The sequence below is a fragment of the Apaloderma vittatum genome, unplaced genomic scaffold (genome assembly GCF_000703405.1).
Source record: "Apaloderma vittatum isolate BGI_N311 unplaced genomic scaffold, ASM70340v1 scaffold11777, whole genome shotgun sequence".
Lineage (NCBI taxonomy): Eukaryota > Metazoa > Chordata > Aves > Trogoniformes > Trogonidae > Apaloderma > Apaloderma vittatum.
The window spans coordinates 36881-61489 of NW_009725768.1; the positions used below are offsets into that span (position 1 = coordinate 36881).

General features: G+C 43.9%; 1 protein-coding gene across 1 annotated transcript in view; it reads left to right on the forward strand.

The window, feature by feature from the left end:
* Window positions 1–24609, forward strand: part of LOC104276630 (CUB and sushi domain-containing protein 2-like) — a gene marked incomplete at its 3' end in the record, with an annotated part of 195504 nt that overhangs the window by 36620 nt on the left and 134275 nt on the right. The window contains 1 exon segment of the mRNA XM_009873029.1: window positions 1847–1959. Within this exon segment, the coding sequence (XP_009871331.1) occupies window positions 1847–1959 (113 nt within the window).

A 24609-nucleotide genomic window follows, 5' to 3' on the forward strand; every position in this document is an offset into this window, starting at 1 on the left:
AAACTGGTCCATGCCTTTCCTGGATTTTTTTTTTTGAGTGCATAAAGGTTTCAATAAGTCATTTTAATTAAACTGCAAAATAAATTCATAAAAACCATGGCACTCTTCCTCAGTTCTGTGCATGGTAAAACTATCTTGAGTCCTTAAAGATCCTGGAACCTTTTATCATTAATAAACAGGAGCAATTGTTCTTCCAGCTTGGACGGACAATGGATTTTGTGCTGAGAGTGGGTAAGTACGTTTTTGCTGACATTAAGACTTGACTGCCATCATTGGCTGGCAACTGCGTGAACTTTGCCAATAATTGGAAATTTTGCTTTAATAAGCTTCTCAGGTAGACCATGTCAGCTTCCATTAGTCAGAGTTCAATCTGTTTGAAATAATATTTAGATTTACTAAATTAGGGCCAGAGTAAGAACAGCAGGAAAGTTCACTCTGTCTCTCGAAGTTGCCGGGGGCTGGTGGCAACTTTAAGGAGAAATTGCTTGGGCTGGAAATTGCAGTGTGCTGGCAGCTGTCCCTGCGGTCAGAGAGAGGATGGTGATCCCCAGAATTAAAGATCTGCTTTTGTTCTGTGGGTTCTTTTTTAATTCCATGTAATAGATAAGGAAAGGACATGCTCTGAATTGAATAGATACTTAACAAAACACTCTGACCCCTTTAAGAAATACCTGTATCAGGAGTGATCTCTTGCCCTCTCCGTGAGCCAGACTAGCTGATGCCTAAAAAGATGTTGGATAAACCTCTGAGTATGTGTGTAAGAAGCTTTAAACTTTATTTCTTAGTGTAGCCTGTTTATCTTGTGCTACTTGCGTCCTTGTGATCCAGCTTGAATACTGCTTATCTGGAGTGATACCATGTGGCAGAGAGTTCAGTTACTGCTGATTCTGTGATTTTGTACAAGCCTGGTTTCAGGACAGTTACCAGGCAATGAGGATTGCGTCTGAATTTCTGTCCTTGGTAATGGCAGGCAAGAATCTAATATGAGATTGCTTTAAACCAAATGTTCCTTATGTAAATCTATTATGTAAATCACCTTAGCCAAGTGTAAGGAGAAGGCTTATTATAAGTGAGAAATGTACATTAGCAGTTCTTGGGCTGTGTCAGTACAGTATCAAGGTTTTAGTATTTGGCATCTAATAACGTCAGTTTAAAACCATTACTAAAGAGACTTGTAATAAAATTGACAGTTGTCTTTTAGCTCTTGTTCTTGCAGGGACAGCTGGGTGGGAGTTGAGGAGGATTCCTAGAAACTTCAAACCTTATCCTGAACACGTACTCTGAAGGCAGCCACCTTGATGGGCTTTAATTGGTCACGTAATTTTTTTGCCTGTTCTCTTAATGCTGTTTTAGTTTGTTTTAGTTTGCGTTCAATTTAATGCAGTTTGTATAATGCTTCAGACCCTGATCTGATGCTTCCAGTCCAGAGTTCTCAAAACACATTATAAACGTTTTTGAAGAATGTCTTTGGCTCATTCAGCAGGCTCGGTATCGCTCCCGTTTCCTGGGTGGGGAGTGTTATCCCGAAGGGCTCGGAGACGGCTCCGAGAGCGGGGCTGGGCTCAGCAGAGCAGCCGGTGTTAGTGAACAAGGTGTGAAGCTGATAGACTGGTTTAAAATATGGTCAATGCAGAAATACGTTAGCAGGTATTCTGGCAAGGCAGAAGGTGTTAGAAGCCTGGGCTGGGTTTGCCCAGCCTTTGCTGAACAGCTGCTGAATTCAGGCTGTACCAGTCTGTGTTCCTCAGCTCTGGGGTATTGGCCAGAGCAGAGCTGCCCTGGTTTTGGTTGCTCCCAGGTCAAAAGCAGAGATGGTGAGTGTAACCTTCCTCTTGATTTCTTCCAGGTTAACGGGTTTCCAGCTGCCCGCTCCTATTGTGAGTACAGGGGTTGTGCTGTCCTTGTGGCTTGTGAGTGATTATGCGGTCAGTGCTCAAGGCTTCCAGGCAAACTATGAAGGTAAGTCTGCCCCGTTCAGTCGTTGTCTTGAATTGTATCTGCAGGTGGCTCGTGGTAGGATGTGAAATGAAGGAGCAGGGTTTATACCAGGATACATACATATGCAGACACTGAATCCAAGATAGTGTGCCAGATTTGCCTGGTACTTGTATAATTTGATCCATTTAGTTCATAATTCAAATTGCTGATTCCTTCTAAGTGGTTTTTTTTTTTTCTTCCTCTCAGCATTGTGGAGGTAAAGGTTTGTATCTGAGGGCTTGGTAGCTTCGGAAAATCTTGGGCAATGGAAGTCATCGGGTGTGCGAAGGAACTGTTTGTAGTGGGAGGCAGGTCCTGATCGTGCTGTGACTTGGTACTGCTGGGTAGGTGACAGATTACCCGTGTTAAAATTTGAGTTACATTTATGTTGATTATTGGACCTCGAATGTTGTTTGAATCTCCATAAATGTTTTTCTCTGGAATACTTAGAAGCTCTCAGCCTTGATGATAATTTTTAGTAATGAGTCCTACCGGCCAATTACCCAATACATTAAACCAAGCAGATGCCTTCATTTAGATGATGCTGTAGTCTCTCAGCATTTTCTGCACTTGACAATTGTTCAGGTTCAGGGGAGTTCTGTTTAAACACCCTCTAATTTCGGATTAAAACTTTTGCCTCGAGGCAGCAGCGGCACTAAGATGTTTCTATGAGACTTGAAGTGATCGGTGTGTTGCAGGTGCTCGGTGTGGCGGGGTGACAGTGTCCATGTTGATCTTGGTGGGTTTTTTTCCCAAGGTACGGGGCTGCTGGGGAGCCTGGGGCTGTGTCCTGCCTGTCAGGACGGGCAGCACCGCGGCAGGGCAAGGAAAGGCAGATCCCACTGCCTGCTGGCAAAATCTCCCCCAGAATATACATGGATCCCTGTGTCTGGTAGACATTGACGCTACATTGCTCCTGAATTGTGCGAGAGAGATCATGTAGCTGGTTTTGTGCTTTCTTGACATTTAGAGTTCATTTTTGGCATTTACACACAGTTACTTGTGTGCTTTTTAGTATTTTTTGGCATTGGATTTTTTGTTGGTTTTTTTTTTGGTTTATTACAGGTAATCCTGTACAGAGGCTTGTTCCAGGGCTGCGTTTTAGGCACATCTATTTTAAATTGTCTAAAGTTTATTTGATTGGTGATTAGGAGGCTTTGAAGCAGGTAACTGAGTGCTTCCCCTGAGCCTCTGGGTGACACAGAGCGTCGGTGTAGATGAAAGCTTTGTTCTGAAGGGAAGAGAGGGGTGGATTTGCTAAAAGTGCTGCTCTGAGCCCCCCTCAAAACAAGCTGCTTGGTGACTGCTTGGATTGTTGTTAACTAAGACTCAAGGAGATAAATGTGGTTTTGATCAGAGCGCCGCGCTGCTGCAGTGCTGTTTGAGTTCATTGGTAATCTACAACTCGGTGGATGGTTTGTGATTTGATAATTTGTTTTTCAAGAAGGACAGTGCATCAGAGTCCTTGCAGTAAATGGCTCCTTTAGGATCTGCTATCAGAGCATGTTCGTTACTTTTCTCTCTTTAACCAATCATTGGGAAATGCACCAAAAAGAAACAGAATTTTAAAATTGGAACAAAAGATCTCAGGAACTTTTTTAAAGGAGGTCAGGAAGAAAATACATAGTTGGAGGCATCAAAATGACACAGAAACATTGTGCTTACACTGACATCTGCTCTACCCTGACCCTCTGGGAAATACATAAATGGAAGTTGGCTCTATCTAAGTTAACATCTTCCTAGCTTATCTGGTGGGTATGATGCCTGCGCGATAAGATCTCTTGCAAGCAATTTTCTTGAAAACAACACAGACATCTCCTGCTCTTACCTGTATGTGTGCTTCTTTATTTCTGGTTGTTTCAGGACATGGTTCAGCTATACCTGTCACTGGTTACAAAAGGGAGAGCTTTCGTGCAGTCGTGGTGGAATCTACTAATAATATTTCCACTATGAGAAGTTAGAGATGTTTTAAGAACAGATAGGGTGAGTTTCTGAAAGTCTGCAGAGCTGTTTTTTGAAGCCCCAGGTAAGGTAGATGCCAGAGGTGGCAGTGGAATTGGAGGAGCAGCCAGCTCCAGGGCTGCTGTGCTGCTTCCTTCCTGAGCTCATGGTTCTCTGACTTCATTATACATGGTTGAGCCTGGCTGCTAGATCTTCCTTAATCCTCACTTTCAGACTTCCTCATCTTTCTTCATTTAGATTGTGTGTTGCCAACTCGTTTCTGTCAGCTTTCATTGTCTGATTCTTCATGTTTTCCGCTCTCTTACTATTTTCTGTGATTTTTTTCTCTAGATGCCAAATACCGTTTCAGAGCTCAAGTAGGGTCTTTATAGTCGTTCCTCTGCTGTGTAAGACATTGCTGAGAGCACAGAGGTTCTCCTGTCCACCCCAAACGTCTCCCAAGGAGCAGACACGATTGTGGCTGAGGCTGATGCTCCTGAGGGTGCAGCAGCTCTGGTCGCAGCGTGGAGATGTGGCTTCTCTGCCCGGCTGTGCTGCAGGTGGTTTTCCACGCTCTCACGTTGGTCGTGGCGTGGATAACCAGCTCCCAAGTTGCAGAACGAGGTGGGGGTGGCTCTGTGTCGGACATGCTGTTCGGAATTTGCAGTCGCCCTCGGGAGCTCCCGTCTGGCATCGAGCGGGAGGAAAACCCACAGCGATGTCGCAGCTTCTGAGGAGACAGGATTAGGCTGGAATAAGTAACGTCGTTAAGTGGGTGATCTGGCAAAAGAGGCGGGGCAACCGTTGCAGGGTGACTGGGAACAAGGAGTTGTCAGCTTTTTCTTGCGGAGTTGGAAGACCAGAGAAAATTTCATTTCCGTTTAAATATAATACTTTGATCTGAAGGTAATTTTTTTTTACTTAAGAGATTCTTTTACTAAATATAAGCAGTTCTTATGAAGCTCATTTCCAGAACATGTAATTTAGAAAATATTTAAATTAAGTGCTTTCATGCTTGCAGCATCCTTAAATGTTTTTTTTCCCTGTTAAATTGTCCCTTGAATTCAACATGATTTCACAATTAGCCTTGTTCACCCTCAGACTGGAATTTCCCCCCTCCTTTTTTTGTTTTTTTTTTCCAACTAAATGGTTCTTCTCAAAAATCCTAACCAGCTGTTGGAGTCTTGCATTTCGTTTCAGCTGCAGGAGTATTTTAAAGTAGAGACAGCAATAAATACTCTAAGTTAGAATTTTACTAGGACATGAATCTTGACAGTCTCATCTTGTGAGAAACATTCCTAAAGATTTAATGACCAGAAATGACCAATGCTTCCATTTATTGCTTCCCCTGAAAGATGTGTGAAGCTAGTATTAAAGCACATGCCTCATCTGCAATGTGAAATTAATTGCAAGCGCTGCTGCCACACACCTGATGACTACATAGTAAGTTGACATTTAAAATAAATTGGGCAAGTCTTTTACAATAAGAAGAAAATTGATATAAATTCCACATCATTTCCTCAATAACGCTAATAGCAGTTCATGATGAATAGCAGGCGGGTTTAGTTTACTGATGTAGATATAAAATAAGGTGACATTATTATTTGTAAACTGTTACCTCTGAGCCCTCAGGGTCTGAAAAACCAAAGGGGATTTAAGGGAAAATACTTGAACCTACTCTGTATTGTGCCTGACTAGAGAGCAGTGCTGCCCCTTGGTCCTGCTGGGGCTGGGGCACTGCTCTCCGTAGATATTTAGGAGGATCAGGAAGGAATTGGATTCTCCCCGTCCTGCTATACTGATGTTCTGAAGCCACAGATTGTGCTGTGCCTCAGTTTCTCTCTTAAATGCAATTACAGTTTCATTCATGGTGTTTGTGCTCTATCAGGAACACAGTGTTGAGTATTCTTTTAGGAATTCTCATCTATGTAACATCTAGAGCTGTAATGTTAGTTTTGGTTGGTTTTTTTTTTCCCCCCAAAGCAAAGTTGAGTTGGAGAGAGCCAGGGCACTGTGGTCTCTGGACTCCATTGCTGCAGAAGCCGTGCTGTGCAATGCAGCAAGATTTAATAGTAGGTGAAGATTTTTGGGTGGTTTTTTTTTTTTTCCTTCCCAAGACATCGTGTTTGATTACAGCTGCAACAAATTTGATAGCTGCAAACACTAAGTGCCTGATTGAAAAGAAACAATTATGCCTAGAAGAACACTGCTTATTTTAAGAAATTAGAAGTGTTTAAATGCAGAGGGAAAGAGCCCCAAGTAAATGGTGCTGTTTTCCTTCGTAATAAATACCCTCTTCTTTCTCAAGCACAAATATCTCATTCTTTAGAGGGTTGTTTGTAGAGTTGTGCATACATATTTAGAAAATACAATTAAAAACTGGTTCCTGTCTCTCTTTTGACCATTCCTTTCACTAAAACCAAAGAAGATTTCCTGCTTCTCTGCTGCTCTGTGTTGCTACTGTGGGCAAGTTGTGAAACTGCTTCGTTTTCTCATCTGTCCTTTGACTTTGCAGTGACAGTTGCCCCATTAATAGAAGACAAAATGGTCACTTTGAGTTGTCTCTGTCTTTGGAAAAAAGGGGCTTTAAGGCTTCAGGAGATCCTGAGGTAGAAGAGGTGCCCGAGGTGATGTGTGGCCACGTCCCTGTGGGCTGCTCACAGGTTACCTGGGGACTCATGCTTGTCCATGCTCGAAGCGTGTTCTCCATCTGGGTAAATAAATCGGAGAGCTGCCAGGCCAGTACTGAATAGCCTGAGATTTGTTAAGTCATAACTGAATGTACTTTTTATGCAAATTTGCCTTCTGAGCGAACGCTGCGTTGGGTTCATTTGAACATCCAGCTGGGTCCCAATTCTCTCAGTACCTAAATCATAATTTGAAGCTATATGAGATTCTTGGTAAATTTACTGGTTTGATGCTTTTCTCCGTTTTCAGACCCAGACAAATGGACTTGAATTCCAAGTTGCAGCCAAGCACAGATTAACCCTTGGTCTGGTGGCTGTGGGAAGGATGAAAGCTCAGAGTCTTGCTCTGCTGCTGCTTTTCTATTTTTTGGGAAGCTTGTTACTTTATTTCTCAGAGGATTGAATCTCTGCAAGAGATGGTTTAATGTGTTCAAAACCAAACTGACGTTGCAGTTGAAGGCATGGCTCTGGATGCCAGAGTGTATTGTCAGGAACAGCTACTTTTACTTTGGTCTGCTTAGTGCTGGGCATGTTGAGCGTGTGGCATAAAGCTTTGAAGGGCTGTGAGACACCTCTGAGGTATCCTCTTCTGTTTTAAAGACAGAGTTCTTTACCTCCCGTACAGTCAACTGCTCCTGCACTTTTTGCCATTTCACCCTTATCTGCCGTGCTTAAGGTACCTTGCCTTAGTGGCTTTTTCTTCTTTCTGTTTACTACGCCTCCTAATTTTAGCATCAGCTGTGGCCTGGGAGAGGTTTAGCTTTGTCTCCCTCAGGCTGTTTCTCCCTCCTCCCCTCCCTCTGGATGTCAGGAGCTGAGGTAGGGTCATGGAGTGGTGCTCTGGAGGGAGACGTCCCCGGGAAATCCCGCGATGCTCAAGGGAGGTGAGTCAGCAGATAGTACCGAGGTAGTAGTGAATCTAATGGCATTGCTTGTTTCCTTTAAAAAAAATAAAGGAAACGTGTATCAGGGTGAGGAAGATGATTGCAGTTGGTGCTGGTTTGCTTCTGGAGGTGCTTTTTGTAGTCTCAGGCACACGATCCAAGTGGCTTGGTGCCTGTGACTGTTAGAGGACTTGCACCAGATTTACTGTTAAAAAGGGACTAAATACAGAATCAGTCTAGCATACCGATGTTGTCTTCCCATTTAGATGATATTTATCTTTTAAAATTTTCGTCTGAGATTCAGGTGAGGAGTGCTGAGCTTTTTGTGGGCTGGGGCAGGATTAGGCGGTAGTGTCTGACGTTCAGCGGTGGTTGTAGCTGGTGAGATGATTCCTGAATATGTAAATGGACAGAGCTTCATGCTGAACCCACTCTGTTACTTTTTCATTATTAAAGAGCTGTGCTCAAGAATTAAAGTTTTAATTAAAAAAAAAAAAGTTTGTAGCCCTCACGGTGTGCAGCGATAAAGCCATGGGGAAGCGTGGGAAGCTGCCAAGCGGTGGTTCCCTGAATGTGCCAACGCTCGGAAGCAGTGCGTTCAAAACACCCCTTCGTCTCTAAGAGGCTCTAACACCGTCACTTTGAGATGCTTGTTACCATTTTAAACTAATTCCCAGCAGATGACTGCGGCGGAGATGTGTAGTTGGCTTATTCCTTTCAGCATCCTTCGGCTGTCTCTGGTTTGTTTGCAGAGGGGGAAGCCCAGCCGCGCGGCGCTGCCGTCCAGGAGCAGCAGCCTCAGCTCCGGCATCTGCTGTGATGCCGCTCCAAAATACTGTTACTCCTCTGAAAACCTGCTGATGGAATGACTGTGTTGAACTGACGATAAAAACAGTAACGTGAAGATTTCTGTGCTAATTACATATTATTCTTTTTGTAGTTAATTGATTCAAAGGTATAATTGATTTAAATTTTAGAAAACTTCCCCTTTTGTATTGTGTGGAACCTAAAAACCTTTGTGAAGTTTTAAAATTTGGATTGTTTCAAATTATATGGAGTGCTGTAATGAGAAATTGCCCTTATTTTGTATGTAGGCCCACCGTATGGACAAACAATGACGTAGGACAGTAGCAGGTGACCCAGGGGCTCGCATCTAATCCTATGTACAAAAAAAAAGTTTTCTTAGTTTCTTTTGCTGCAGTGACTCCTTTAGAGCATTCGAACCAGCTGAAGAGATCAGCAGCTGACATTGTAAACTGGCTGTGCTGGTCTCATTTGCTTCTTAATAATGCTTATTGTCATTGTTAATAAAATACTTATTATCGCTGTTAATATTTACATCTTAGCAGGTTTGTGGATGAGTTGAGGTGTTTGGAGTCCCACCGCTCCTTCTGACCGCCTCGAAAAGAACTGACTGTTCTAGCAAGAACTCCACAGCTCACGTCTAGTGTTGACATTGCTACGTCTGAGATGTCCCAATCCATTTTAATACAGGGGGATTAACAAGAAGCGTGATTGATCATAATGAGCATCACACTTGAAAGAAAGGATAAGGAACAAAAATTGAGGAGTTAGCCCTTTTGTTGCCACTGCTGCCTGTCAAGTGGCAATAAACCCGGAGGGGAGAGGACGAGCTGGGGTCTGGCTGGCGATGCAGGCGGTGATGGGCGGCACCGTCTTGCGGTAAATAGGTGAAGGATAACGGAGCCCTGCAGCAGCCAGGCTTCCTGCTCCTCTGTGCCGGTGCAGCTGGCAGGGTTTTGCTGGGAAGGGAGGCGAGGAGCAGAAAGCTGTTCGCTGCGCTCGTCTTTCTGCGAGCGTCGAGCTGTCGAAGCTACGCCAAACCGCGCTGCTATTTGGTCGGCACAGCGCGCTTTAATTTGCTTCTTGTTTGCAAGGTATTAGTATTTGGGCTACATGATAAACCGAGATCCCAAATAAACAGTAAGGCAGTGCAGCATTGTCAATAATATTGAGTGACGGGTTTGTTTCACACGGTGTCACTTCTGGAAGAGAAGTAGTTTTATAATTAGATCTAAAGCGTAGCGTTGGATTGATTTTGTCTCCAATTAAGTGTTTTCTCCCTAATGTAAAAAATTTGGTTGGCAATAAGTTTGCCTATCATATGGCTTCAGATTTTTTTTTTAATGGCTGCTCTCTGGAATGTTTCCACAGTATCTCAGCTCTGTAGCTGTGCCGTGCTTGTCATCAGCTGCTTGCAATGTGCAACTACCGTCTCATTTAATGTACCATATGCATACTGGGAACAAGTGATTTTGTACAGTCAACTGTTCTGTTTGGTCACATGTTTGGAGCGGTGGATGCAGACTTGATGAGAGAAATACATAGTAAAGTATCTGTTTGGTTGAAGACAGTCAACTGGGCTTTATATCCCAAATTAGCCTGAGTTTCCGCCAGTGCTTATTGCTCCCCTTTGCTACTGGCCTGTGCTAGCACTGGAAGAACTGGTGTTGGCTTCACAGTGAATACATACCTTTCATTTCTTAGCTGTAATATTAAAAAAAACCCCTCAACAACAAATCTACTTCAGAATTTGATTGAGCAGTTGTTTTATAAACAACTTTTAAAGGGCAAAAAGCCACCTGAGAAATCTCGAGTTGGCTTGTAAACCCTTTTGTGTTTTTTATCTCCAGCTATCTGTATGTATTTACTCCTTTTTTGTTCCATGGAGGAAACTGTTCTCATGGTCAGAAGCATATTCCAGTCATCAGTGGCATTTCAGCCTTGAAAGGGGAATGAATGGCAAATTGGCATGACAGTGGCGACTCTATTATTTTTCATGGCCTTGGCAGGCACTGGTGCAATGCTGCTCAGGCTGATGCTTGCAGATGATGCCCAATAAATTTGCTGAAGTAAAAATCAAGCAAATAAGCCAGGTGTTTTGCCCCTTGCAGTGTTTATGAGCTTGGTGCTACATCAGGTAGTCGGGAACTCATAAAATAAAAATCTAGTTTGAAAGATGAAGAAGTAAATATAAATAACTGTGCTGGCCTCGGTGTTTCCCTGGGGACACTTGGACGTGTTTATGAGCGGGCAGTTCCTAAGCGAGCGGAGTGTTCAGGTGCAAATACCTCCTGGTGCAGAAGCTGAAATGAGCTGTGTTGCCAGCTGAGAGATGCAGTTTGGCTTTGAATAATGAGAGCCTCTCCGGAGCGCTCAAGGTCAAGTACTTGTGTGGCTGGTGCTGTTTGTAGCAGTGGCTTAACAAAGCAGCGAGCTCTGGGCCCTGGTGACTTGCAGAAGCTGCATCTGAGCGAGAGGCAACACCTGAAAAGCTCCATTTCAATCACTCATCTCGTCTGTACTTCAGCTGCCGCGGGGCAGCCTGAGCCTGTGATGGGCAGCGATGCCCGGGGCGCAAACCGGGCCAGACCCTCTGCGAGTGGGAATTGCGTTTGCACTGATTTTGAGGAATTTTCTTGGTGTGATCACCCAATTCCAGAGCATCGCTGGCATGAAGCTGGAGCATGTGGGTTTGGGTGGGGGTTTTGGTGGATGTGGTACAGCGGGGTGATGCAGGGGGCAGGCTGCAGGCTGGGGTTTTTTTCCAGACCATTTCTTAGCCTGAGCTGATGGCACAGCTTCTCATGCCAGAGCTTGTTCCCAGAAGCTTGTGGTGCCGGTACTGAGGAGCCGGAGCTGCTTGTCGGGGTGTTTTCGTGCTGTGACAGCCTGGAGGCATCGCTCTGCAGAAGTCAAAGCAAGCGAGGTGCTGTCGCGGCGTAGGATTGTCATAAGTACAAGGGCAGAGGGTTGGTGGCTGTGGCTGTGCTGCTCTGAATTCCTCTTGCTGTCTGGATGTGTTAGGATTGTTCACACCACAGCAGGGGAAAAACTTGTACTGAAGTTTGGGTTTGGGTTTTTTGGGGTATCACTCACTGTCCCTCGGAAGCTGCCATGGTGGCAGAGCAGCTCCTGTTTTGGTAAACGTTGTGGCAGACACATTGCGTTCCATTAGGACTCCAGATTAAAACAACTCCCCGGGGAAGGAAGAGTCAACCTTCCTATTCTTTTTCTTTTTAGCTATACAAAAGATTTTTATTACTTCAATGAGCTCCCAGCAAGTCTGCCTTAATATACTACTAATTGATTTTAAGACTTGGAAGCATCGAAGCTTTATTAGCATTTGCTGACTTGGCTAGAACCCTCCCCTCCCCACATACTGGAGGGGGGAGCGAGATATTGACCCACGTTGCTGCAGCACTAAATGAAGTTGAGGGAATATTAAGTGTTTCATACTGGTGTTTGATTTGCATATGCAAATGAGATCAATCAATGCAGACGCAGGAGACCAAGAATGCTAATGCTGTGCAAATAGGATCCAGTATTAAGCATTTAAACAAACATCAAGTGACACTTGCTCGGCTCCAATACGGGGACACTTTGCTGTCAAGGAGGTCCCACTGCTGCTCCCCTCCCGGTGCAGCTGCTCGGCTCATCAGCCGGTGGCGGAGAAGAACGTGTGAAAGTGAGGGAGAAAACGCAAAGAATTGTGAGACTTTTAATGTTGGTTCTGCTTTTGTGGTGTTTGGAGATGGAGGACTCCTGTGCTTGAGGTGGACTTGCCTGACCTGTGGGTTACTCTATGTGACAGGACAGGTGGAAGGTGTTGAAAATCAGTACCTGGAAGTCTCAGCAGTGTGAGGGTACTTCAGGAGGGGCTCTCACTATAGTTCTTCTCTCCTGAACCTCTCGTTTTCTTCCTTTCTTCCCTCCCCCCTTTTTTTTTCTTTTGCATATAATGGAGAGACATTTCTTTTCAATCAAGGAATCTATTTGCAGAACATGTAGTTGTTAGATGAGTTTGGTTTTGTTTCAGCATACATTTCCATAAAAAGTCACCACTAATGAGCTGTGCGAAAATTGCAGACTTGCTGCCAAGCCAGTTTGGCTAAAAGGGTTGTCTGTCCTTCATTGCCATTTGATCCTTACACATGCACAATGTGCTCGAGCAGGTACGACTATGAAAAGGAAGGTGTGATGCTGAGGCTGGTGTCCCATCTCTGAAAGAATCCTTGTTGCTGCTAGTGCAGCCCCAGTTCTTTAATTTTTTTTCTGTCTCCATATGTTGGTTTCCCAGTTATCTTGTTAATAGATCAAGGTTGTGGGAATTAAGAAAGATATTCTCAAAAGCTGCGCAGTTTCTTTTCATAGTTAGAATGGGCCGACGTGTCTTCTAATTATAGCCAGTGTTAAGGAGATTTTTGGTGAGTTTGTTTTTCAAATTGACTTCTGATGTGACCAAAGGTTTGAGTAGTAGCTCAGTCCTTGTGCTTCGCTGCTTTGACCTCTTACCTCCCCACTACATCCCTTTTTTTTTTAATCACTCCTGTATGCACAGAACTCGTGAGCTATGTGGTGTCATACAGATGCACCTGAAGAGGTCTTGAAGCCCTTTTCCACTGAGCAACAGGCCAGGATTCAGCAGTTGCTCAGTCCCGTGTGTTACTCTTTGGAAAGCAGAGGAGACGTTGAGAGCTAAAGCAGACGGTATGAAAAAAGCTGATGTGTGTGTGTTAAACTACACAATGCATCTTCAGGAAAACTTAACCAACAGAAGGCTACTACTCTGTGTAGTATACCTTTCGGTTTAGGGTTCTGATCAGGTCAAGTACTGAGAATCTGTCAATTCAAATTAAACGAGTAATTAACTTTATCTCCACTTGCAGAAGTGAATGCACGTGCTCTGTGGTGATCTGTGTCTCTGATTACCGCGTCTTCTCACCTTGAATAATACTGTGATGAAGAAAGCAGTATGATTAGCTGTCAGATATTTAAGATGTGAAAAAAAAAACCCCAATCCTCCTCGTCCTTCAAAACGTATTCCTTTGTGCAGGCTGTGTTCAACTGAAATTAGTGATTTTAAGACCTAAGAGTGTGGGACAGCTTCCAGCTGTGTGCAGCTGGAAGGATACGTGCTCCTCTTCACCTGAACACATTAGATTACCTCCGTCGAGGCCCTCTGAATTCAATCTGTAGAATTGAATATAGGTTACAGGAAAATCAAGTTGTGGTTGTGCCCACGGTGCATGTTGAGGGTTTAGTGTGGCAAAAAGCCCTTTGCTGTGCTGCTCTGCTTTATCCTCTGTGATTTACTCTGGTTGAATTTTGTTAGGGAGTCCCCAAATTACAGTCAAACACAGACTGATGCAGCTGACCCCGGCAGAACGACACGAATGCTGGGCAGTTCTGCCTTGAAATGCTGCTCTTGGTACCTGCTAGGGCTCTCCAGCTGCTGTAGCGGTTCACAGGGAGAGCTCTTTGCTTCTGTTAGACTAATTTTTCTGTTCCTTGACTCAAACCAAGGTGTTTTGTATTGCGCTGTGCAAAAGCTGCTCATGCAGATATAAGCTGTGTTCAGCTGCCTACATATAAATAGAAAAGGTGCATGTGTAAGATGCCTTTTTTTCCCTTCCCAATTTTAATATTTCTTTCATGCCCTAAGTATCAACTGCCTTTACAATTCTTGCTGTTCATTACTACATCTGAAAAATGGGTGGGGGAGAAGGCGTTTACTCGAATGTGCTTGCAGCAGCTCCTGTGTCTGGAAAATGCCGCGCACAGGTATTTGAGGCTGAGCAAACGCAGCGATGCCTCATTCGGAGCATGGGCTGCTGCTGTGAGGAGACTGTTAACAACGGTTTTAGGGAGGTGGCAGGAAAGAGCGCCCGTAACGCTGCCAGTGTCTAGATGAAAAGGCACTTTTACGTGGATCCCTGCTTTGCCCTCCAGCTCAGAGCTGCTGCAGTGCTGAGGGTGTTGGGGGCTGCGCTCGGGGGGTCTGGGGGGACGTGACTGGGGCAGAAAGGGCCAAGTGGTTCTTTCCCCAAGTATTAGAAACAGCAAGATGAAATGCTGTTTAAAGAAGGGGGAGGAGGAAGTGGCATCAGCCTGAGTTTGTTATCATTCTGATTATTATGGGCTGATGTGTCTGGAGATGAAATGGCTGGAGCGTTATCGCGGTTGCTCTGGGGCTTTATTTTTTTGTGTGGGTTTTTTTTTTTTTTTCAATCAGCTGTCACTTTTCAGCTTCTTCTCAGGTGAGGAAGGTCACTGTGGCTTTCTGCTCTTGAGTCTTCCGTCGTGTTATTAGAGGAGAAAAACAATGATTATTCAAGCAGAGGAAGGCTCAGCGCTATTATTATTATTATTCATAAGGATAGGGCCTGTCAATCAGTAATCCCTGAAATGTTGAGCAAAATAAATATGACCTGGCTGACTTTCACCTTGTGGAAGTACTGACAGGTCTGACTCCCTGTTTCTCTGCAGCTAAGCCTTGGAAAGGGTGTTCTACCTCTGCATGATAGTAAGCTCTGGTATAAAATGGAAAAGGTGAACTACACATGCTACAGATTAAAACTCTTAAGAGAAAATTATTCAACCTGATTTATTTGCTAGATAACTCTGGTAAAAAAAATTTTGGTGGAAAAGTGAAGAAACTCACAGAAAATAGTAAAATTTGATGTCAATGATCTGCCTTCCTCAATTTTATATGGGAAACTGCAGCAGGTTCCAATTTGCTCCTGAAAATTGGCTTTTACAGATTCTCTGTTGTACTGGGAGTATTTAATCCCTAATGACTGTCTAGTAGTTCTGTGTTTTTTACTGCAAAAACTTTAATTACTTAATGGTGCTTAATTATTAGATGTGTTGGTCTGATACGACCAATGCCCACTTGAAAAGGATGAAATTGAACCTCGTTTAAAAGAGAATTAGATCAGGTTCTAATGTAAAATATCGTGTGTGTTCTGTCCAGACTTTGTGGGTGTCCTCACACAGGTAGCGGCAAAAGCGCTTTTTCTGAGAGCAGCCCTGCATAAATGACAGGCAAACTTCTGCATCCCGAACCTTTTAACTTCCAGTTACTGACTATCCAGTTAACTCTCAGCTAGGAAGCGGCTTTTAGAAAACATCTATTTTATTTTTTTTTTTCCAGGCAGAGAACATAAATGCCAACTGTAGCTGCTCCAAATGAATTATTTCAGTTGAAGTTGCTGATTTGCATCGTTGCAGGCCCAGCCCAGTGCTGCAATAAGCTGTATAAACTTCATCATAAGAGAAATCATTTAGTTTGTAAGAGTAAAGTGACCTTGAATTTACGCAATAGATGGAAAGCAAAATGTGTTACTTAAGGCATTTGTTTCCTTAAGTGTAAATTATTAGCTGTGTCTGAGTATTCCTGTCATAAAATTCATCATGTTGGGTTTAGATTGTCTCCTGAAAATGTGAGGAATGCAATTATGTCTTATGTTTGAAGTCTAATAATTTTTTTAACCCGGTATTTCAACGAAATTTAATAGGGATTAAGTGGCGTAAAAGATAATTCATGTTATGTGTTTTCTTCTTTTTTTTTTTTTTTGTACATTAAAAACAACGGACACAGCAAAAACACCATAGCCAGGACCAGTTTGGAAAAGTAACGTAAAATAGACTCACCGATGTCCGAAAGCTCGGCTTTACGGGATGGTGTCCTGAGGTTTGACAGTCAGAGGAGATAAGAAACCACTTCTGCTTTGGAACTAAAAAACAACCCACAAACCCAACCCAACAGCAAAGGCACTGAAAAGCTCTTTCTGATTTATTGCATCTTTTTCTCATTTGTTCAACAGCTTCTCCCATTCCCAAGCACACAGACTTGTCTGGTGCTTTGCTTTACCTTGACGGATCGCAAATGCATTCTGCCTGGAACTCTGTGCTGGCAAAGATTGAGTAAAAATAAAATGTGGATGCAGATGCACGTGACCCCTTGAATATTGACCAGTAAATAAAATGGGCACTCAGGGAAGGTTGCTGGTGTGCAGTCTGTGGAGTCTCACCCATGCAGTTAGAAGCTTGGGTGTAGTATTATTATTTTTTTTTCCTATTTAGCTTGCACCAAAGCAAATGAGTCGCAAAAGGACAGATAGCATCATGAGCGTGCTTTCTGTGAGGTCATCTGCTCGCTTTGATCAGCTCATAGATGTTATTTTCTTCAGGCTGACACAGCTGCGATAGTCATTTGATTATTCTTGTTATTTGCATGAAAATTATAACTAGTTACTTGATAAAGTCACGGCAACTGCCTTCTGCCCCCGGGGCTGTGCTGTGCTACGCTTTATCTTGGAAATTTCACAGTGAGAGATCTCATCTGGAAAGATGTAAGCGAGCGGTTGGTTTTATCCCTCTTTGCTCCCCTCCACCCTGGCGGCAGCTGACTGTTCCTTCCCGAGAGTTCCTTCCCGTCGAAGGATGAACTCGCACTGGTTTTGTCTGCTTTGGGTCCAGTCGTTCTGACTTGCAGTTTTTGCTAGCTGGGAGTAATCTTAGAGCTGTGAGGGGATGCACCGAGCTCCTTTCCCTTCACTTGCAGTGCTTTTAAAATTTTTCTTCCAGAGGTTCCAGTTACTTCTTCCTAATCTCTCAGCTACTTTAAAGGCTAAAACAATGTCACGCCTAACTTGTACAAAGATTAATAAAGGAATTTTCAATTTTAGCTCTGAGAAGCGTTTTATAGCATTTGGTGTAAATCCAGATGTTTGTTCCTTCTCTGATGGGTCAGTTTTTCATATCCAGGTATTATTGAATGGGGAAATAGTGAATCCAGATGACAAATCAAATGCCATTAGTATATTTCAGATTGGGAAAAATATGAGCTCATTCATTCAGAATAGATCTTTCTGCCAAAGAGATATAAATACACATTGCTGCTTCAATATTGTGGCCTCCATTCCTGATAATAAGCAATTGAGAATGGAGGGTGGGGAATTTGGCAGTTCCGTCCTTATTTCCATAAACAGTAGGGACGGGGTGGCTGGATATTTTCAGCTTTGCACAAAAGCTGAAGAAAAGAAAGAGGGTGGGTATAAAAAGCATAAAAACATGAGTTCCAACTAATCCATTAGAGCTTATTGCTGCAAGAAGTGGCTGGTTTCTGAGCATTTTTCCCCTTGTTATTTCTGTCCAATGTTTTTTAGGAAGATGAGTCTTTCAAACGCCTATTTATGTACCGTGTAACATCTGCAGTATAGCTAGTACACATCTCTTCTCCCAGGATTCCTGACTTCCCTCCGTGCCCTGTTTGAGATGCGTGTGCCAAAATGGTACCTTCTACTTGTTTGAACAAAAACTTGTGATTTCATGACGGTTCTTTCTTGGCCTTACAGAGGCAGAGCACTTGCAGAAATGTCTTTTGAGTCTTGCTTTTTCTTCCCGGTGGTGCTTAGTTCTGCACCTGGTAAGCTGAGGTGACAGCTTTTAGATGACTTGCATGTTTGGTTGCAGACCATCTCCAGTCAAAGATGCAAACCTGTGTCCATTTATCTTCTGAATGTGGGAACATCTCATGGTTCAGCCTTCTGCCAACCTCGCTATCCTTTTTAGACTGTTAGTGGTTTTGCTCAGCCTGAGCAGTCGCTGCTGGAGCTTTCTTTTCAGTGCTGTGTCATTAAATTCCATGAATTTTCACCTCCTGCAGACTAATCACTTTAGTGCTCATGCTTCGTACGTCTTGGCTAGAGCACAGAAATGGCTGAGACTGGGCATTTGGAACGATCCTGTACTTTAATAGAATAGAGCCTGTAGCCTGGTGTGAAATGAATTCTTCTGCTGTATTAAAAAATTACATAAGCCCCACTCACTGCTAAGAAAACAGACTGTGTTTGAAGCACAAGAGTTTCCATGGTCCTAATGGAAGCGATATAAAGGTGTTTCCAAGATTATCCTGTAGGTGTCTGGAAGAGAGAGCAGTTTGTTCTACACGGTGTGTCAGAAATCGTTGTATGTACATTTTTTAGACTGTCCTGGACAGAGATCCGGGTCCCAGACTCTCCTGAAATTAATCCTCGAGGCCTTTTGTTATGTTTCTTTCAGTTCTGTGAACTAGCACAGAAGAGCCTCTATGCTAATTGAAATTTCTTACAATCATTGATGTTGCTTTTATGCCGTTCCTCCCACGCAACCTCTCATCCTATAAAATTAGACCAGCTTTGTAGGAACCTACAGTGGGAGGAAAATGAGTTTGTGCTGGCATATTTCATGTAGTAATCTCATCAGCAGATGTACTTGTTGCGAACGTATGGCCAGGTTTGTCCGTACGTGCTTTCTTGATGTGTTTATCCTGAACCATCTCCCAGCATCTTCATCTGCTGTTGTTTTAATGACGGCACGTGCGCGGTGCTCTCCTCCTCAGCTGAGTGGCCTGAGGTGGCTGGAAACAAAAACGTAACGGAAATTAATTTTCTTGTTCCAGATATATAATTATGTGTGACCAGATTCTCAGGGGAGAAACCAGCAGTAATGTTTTTGAAAAGTCTACGTTGCTGAAAGTGCACTGGACCGAAGCACAACAAAGCTTGGTGCAACTTGTGTGCACAGCAATGATGGCCCTTCTTGCTATCATTTCCTCCCTGGAAATTTTGTTTCAGGCTATAGAGATGAAAGTAGACAATTGTCTTAGATTAAAGAAGGACTATCCTAATCTTTTGTTTAGAAATCAAACCAAAAATTTTTTACAGCTTGGAAAAGTGAGGTGTTATCCTTTTGAGGCTGTGTGTTGCAATGAAAGCGTACGAGCTGTGCTGTCCCCTTAAGAGATGTGTTTCTATGGCATTTCTGGTACAACTGAAGAATCTGTTATCAAAAATCCCATGAGAACTAATGTTAAATAGACTTCCAGCCTGGCTGACCAGTCCCCTGAGCTGCAGGTAATGCCTAAATGATGCTTTGAACATATAAAATATTGTATAGATGCCACATGTTGTTAAGTTTTCTGTTATGTCTCTGTACTGTGGAATATATCCAGTTTCACTTGAGCCTCGGGTGGTTTTCAGTGCAAGCAAACCTTCTCGTGGCTGAAATTCTACCGGATAGTAGTTAATAATCCTAGTGAGAGCAAAACTGACTACTCATCCTCCTGTGCTGCTCGTCCTTCGAGGGTCCCAGATCTCCCAGGAGCTCCTCAGGAGCTGCTTCATCAGCAGAGTTGGGGCAAAGGAGCTGAGGGAAAACTGCGTTCAGTGAGGTTTGAAGCCTTTAATAATGAGAATAGTTTTCCTGGCTGGAGGCAGAGAGCTGGTAGAACTTAGTGTATCTGGAAATGATCCGTTTTTGAAGAACTGTGCTGTGATTAGGAAAGGAGGTGTGGGGGTTATTGGGTGTAACAGAGAAAGTATGTTTTTTTCTTGCTTATGAAATGCATTTTTGTTAAATATTCTGAACTTATTTAGTCCATGTGTAAGCCTCTTGGTAACAAAACATGGAAGACAATCCATGATGTATTGGTGCTGCCACAGACTGTAAACCTCGCTCCAGGGACTGCCCTTCCCTTGCCAGGGTTCCTCGGAAGGGAGATGAATCTTTTGCCTCCCTGGGAATCGCCTGATGATGCTGGAAGAAAATCTGCTGCGGGACGAGCAGCTTCTTCCTGGTCTCCTCGCGTGTGATGTTGGCTCCCTTCTGCCTTGTGGCACAAGAGCTTTCCTGATTTCAGTGAAACCTTTCCATGTTTACAGAAGCAGGTGGGCAGATGTCTTTAAACATCGCTAGAAGTTTTCCAGTTGCTCTGACAGGAGGCGTGCGGTGCAGCGTCTCCGGTGGGCGCGGCGGTGTGGAGGTTCTTGTGTCGAGACAGTTTACAAGATGCCGAAGCTGTCTGGAAAGCTTCAAGCGTCGGAGCGCTCGCCTGCACTTGAAAGATGCTCGAGTGGAGGCTAACAAAAGCGTTGGCAGTGGGGACTCATTACTGAAAGGTTACTTATATAACTTTCTCCCTCCTTTGTGGGATGCCTGTAACTTTTATAAAGTAAATCATATCCTGAATGTCTTTTATAATGCCAGCAGGAGACAGGGCTGAGAAATGCCTGTAATCCTGAATGGGCGGCAGTCGAGTCCGGCAGTTGCTTTGTACTTTGTGCGAATGGGAAGGTTTAATGTGCAACCCAAGCAGCCTTTCTCTCCTACTGCTCTGATCTGTAGCTTGCATAAGCCACGGCCTGCTGTGCCGCTTTGGAATTCATTTAATACCTCAGTTGTTTGGACATGATTAAAAATATAATGAACGGAATGAAGCAATAATAAGATGAACAGCTCATAAAGGCTTTTAGTCTAAAAATACCTGTTTTGCCTCAGCTAGGGTAGTGAAGATTGTGGTGGCAGTCACAGGAAAAGTCCACTGCATGAATCTTTTGCAAGCTTTAGAGAGCTGATGCTGAGTGTGAGACTTGTGTGTTGCCTTCTCTATCTTTTTACAGTGGACTCTCTTCCCCCCCTCCATCACTCCCGTGTTGCTTGTACTTCCTAGCGTTTCCCCTCTGAGTGCCTAATGCATAGCTCTGGAGAAAAAATGTTTTACTTTTTTTTTTAGATTGAATTGCATGTCAAATAGGTGCTGTGTGAATTCTTCTTGCCAGCGTGAGTGTTTGAAGGGGTCAGGCTTCCATGTTTGCCTGGATGTGCTTTGGCCGTTTGAACGATTCAAGAGGTAGGATTAAGATTTAGCGTTTTCTTAATAGAAAATGTTCAAGGCGTAAACTGATAGTCATAGAAACTGGATATTATTCTCTTCTGTACTAGACACGTTAAGGGAACTGTCTGTAATAGAGAGATTTTATTCCTTTGCCTTCCTCTTAGCAGCGGTAGCATCTGCAGCAGAGAATGCAAGGGTGGGTGGGCGAGTGTGTCTCCTTCCAGGAGTTTAAGTGCAGTTTGCACCTTTGTTCTTGGAGAGGGTGGGCTTGTGTTGCGTATAAACAGTGTAATTAAAGTGCCAGCGAGAAAGGGAAGTGGAAGAAGGTATTTTCTGACTGTTCTGTGTTGACTGCCCAGCGAGGTGCACCTCCCTGTTGTTCTCATGTGGCGATGGAACGTGGTGTTTTTGTGGCTGCATCTGAACTCTTTCAATACGATGTTTCTTATTGTGGAGTAGTGTTGTCAAAACCAAAACATTCAGCTTTAATTTCAGTGATGTGAAATTTAAGCAATATGTGGGTTTGTCCCATGCAGTGGAGCAAGATGCTGGCCGGTTCTGAGATCTGAGGTGTCTTTTCTAGGTTCAGTCTTCATCTTTTCTCTTTCCATTACTGGGCTCTGAGCGTCCTTTAAAGCAAATCTTTATCTTGTTTCTGTGACAGTGTTTGTACAACAGATGCCTTTCTCGTAGCATGTGTATATGGATTTTTCATTTGTAACATCTGTTTGCATCAATTCCTGGTATATTTAAGGTGTCCTTGAAGTATTTGGACTGTCATACTATTCTAGATAGAACTTAAATGAGCATTTCTGCATAGACACAGGCCTAACCTTTGAGTCAAGTTTCCCACCATCTTTTCTGGGGAAAGAAGAATAAACGAGATGGCAGGACAAACATTCTTTGAGCGATAGGTGGTCTCTACAGGTTTCTCTGCATGCCCTGTCTGGTTTTGTTCAGCTGGAAGATGGGTGTTGTTTGGGAGAACTGGTCCTCGTGCAGATGAATGTGGTAGCAGCTGTCAAGTTTTTTCATCTACAAGGATGCCCCGCAGCAGCTCTAGCTGTAGAGGCACTTAAGTGGGTGGCTGGACGTGTCTCCCTCCCTTTCAAAGAGACGTGTCAGTGCAAGGGTCTCAGCAGTGGATGTTACTAATGCGGAGGGGCAGGCAGGCTGTGAGTGTCCCCACAAGCCCTCCCTGGCACCCGGCACAACTTGGCCACGTCTTGCTAAAATGTGTGTGAAATTACACCCGTGTCCTTCAAGCCCCATGCCCCGAAGTGACAGGCAAGTCACCTTCCAACTGAGATTCCGACATGAGATTCAAGTGACCAGTCTTTGTTTCACTCAAAGAAAAGCTCGCCTGAAGGACGCAGGGCATGGTTATGGGTTCGGGGTGCACGTGATGGGGTTTCCAAGTTGAGCTAACGGGTCTGGAAGAGATGTTCTGTTTGCGGGAACAGAAGGGCTCTGCTGAGAGCAGGAGCGTTGGCCAAGGCTGCATCAGGTCATCTCTGCTCGTGTTCGGCTGGGTCTTGAAAATCTCCAAGGGCAGCGGTTCTGCGGCATCTCTGGGAAGCCCGTTGGCATGCTCTGCTTCCCTCCTGCTGAGGGATGTTTTCTTGACATCCACTCTGAACTCTCAAGTTACAATTTTTAGCTGTTTACCTTGGTTTTATTTGGGTTCAGGGTTTTTTTCTTTACCTTTTCTTAAAAACAATAATCTTAGGCATTTTGCTGTTCACCTTCCTTGCCTGCCTTAACTGGAGCTTGCATAAATGTCTTTTTAGTGTCTGTTAAATAGGCTGAGGTGTATGAAAGTAAAGGCAGGGCAGGTCCGTACCCAGATCTGCAACATCTACTTCTGAGTAACAGACAAAGATTAGAAATCGGAGTGAGGTCCTTGAAATCAGAATAGGCTCTTGCTTCTGAATATATTCAGGCATTGGGGAGATCCCATGTGGGGCTGAAAACTTGTTCTCCGAGATGAGCGCATGTTGTTGCAGAGCTAGCGAAATTGTGCTTGTGGCAAATTTTGCAAGATAGGCACCTGTGAATTTAGGAAACAGGACTGAGCCCTAGGCATGTTTTTATGACATAATTGGATCACTTTCACTTTGTTTTCAGTGAAGAGGATAAAATTACCTTCTAGACAATTTTTTTTTTGATCGCTTATGACCACAAATTAATAATGTATCTCTAGTGCCGGAAGGAGACTGCCCGAGTGCTGCAGCAGCTCAGTGGGCTCTTCCATGGCACCATCCTTGAAACATATTTGCTGTCTGGGTATTGATGAGGCATCTGCACCGTGAGCTCAGCATTCCTGGTTGTTTTTACTATTGACCGTTCTACTCCACGGTGTAATATTTCCCCTTTCCTGTCCTCAGGGGCATTTCCCCACCAACTGTGTGACATTGCTGACCAGTTAATGCACTGCTCTGTAAGGTTGATGTCCCAGCTGCCTGCAGTACGGAGAGTTATGTGGCGTTGAGGAGCTGAGATTCTTAAAGAGGGTACAGGAAAGACATCTGGAAGAGAGAGTATTAGAAAGAATGAACGATGAAGGCAGTTTGAAAAATGAAAACAATCTATGGTTTTTTCTGTGCTTATTTGTAGCAGTGAGCCAACCTTAGGTGGTTTGAGTGGAAGCTGAAGCAATTGGAAGCTGTGAATCACGGGAGTTTCTGGAAATGGGTTTAACCTCAGTGTAGCTGTGAGCCAGCTCAGTCCGTCTGGCTCGGGAAGGTGGGTGGGTGGCTGCTCAGAGTAGATGCCCAGATGTCTCTCTAAAGATTTCTGAAAGCTAGGAGTTGAGGGGTAGCAAAGAAGAGTGGAATCCCCTAGAAGAAAGGAATTGGACACTCAGGGATCACCCAGTGCGGTAGGCGAGACCTGAGGAGCACCAACACAGTCGGCTCCCAGCCTTGTGCTTTGATACCCGCTGCCTCCAGAGAAGTGGCTGAAAAAAGTGGAAATGGTGTGTTGTGGTGAATGCCCTTCCTCTGCCGTGAAATGTTTATTAAAACAGATGTAGTCGGCTACAGTTTCTGTTTCTGGGTAATGAGCCAATAGCTAGAGAGGATCAATAAGCAGATGAACAATGTGGGCTCTAAAGTTGGAAGTGGCTTTTTTCTGACAGAACAAAGAGCGTTCCCTGTCCAGGGACACTCTCCAGCGAAATGCAGAGCGGATCAACACTGGCACCCAGTGTCTAGATAGAATCAGTTCAAATCTGGGTTTCCAAATCTGACACCCTTTTCTTCTTTCTTTCTTTCTACCCCCCCCATTGCTGCCGTAGCGTTTGGTCTTGATGTGCAGAGCAGAGTGTGAGGTGCTTAATCTGATGTGGCAGCCGAACTCTCAGGGGCTGCGCTTTTAATTCTGCTCTCGTTTGGTTCCTGCAGTTGTCTTCTGTTGCTGATAACCGTTGCAGTATTGCTTTTCTTGGCTTGTCTTTTACGTTGCAAAAAGATGCAGGTCTTCTTTGTTTCCCTTGACATGGTTAACCTTAGTTCAGGCAGGGAGAGAGAAAACAAATGTAAACCCACCCTCCTCCCGCGGGAAGTTTTTTCAAGTTTTTCTGCAGCTGTTAAATGCCAGTTCGATGAAGCCTTTAAACATACACTTAAATCCATTCCTCAAAAAAAAAACAATTAAC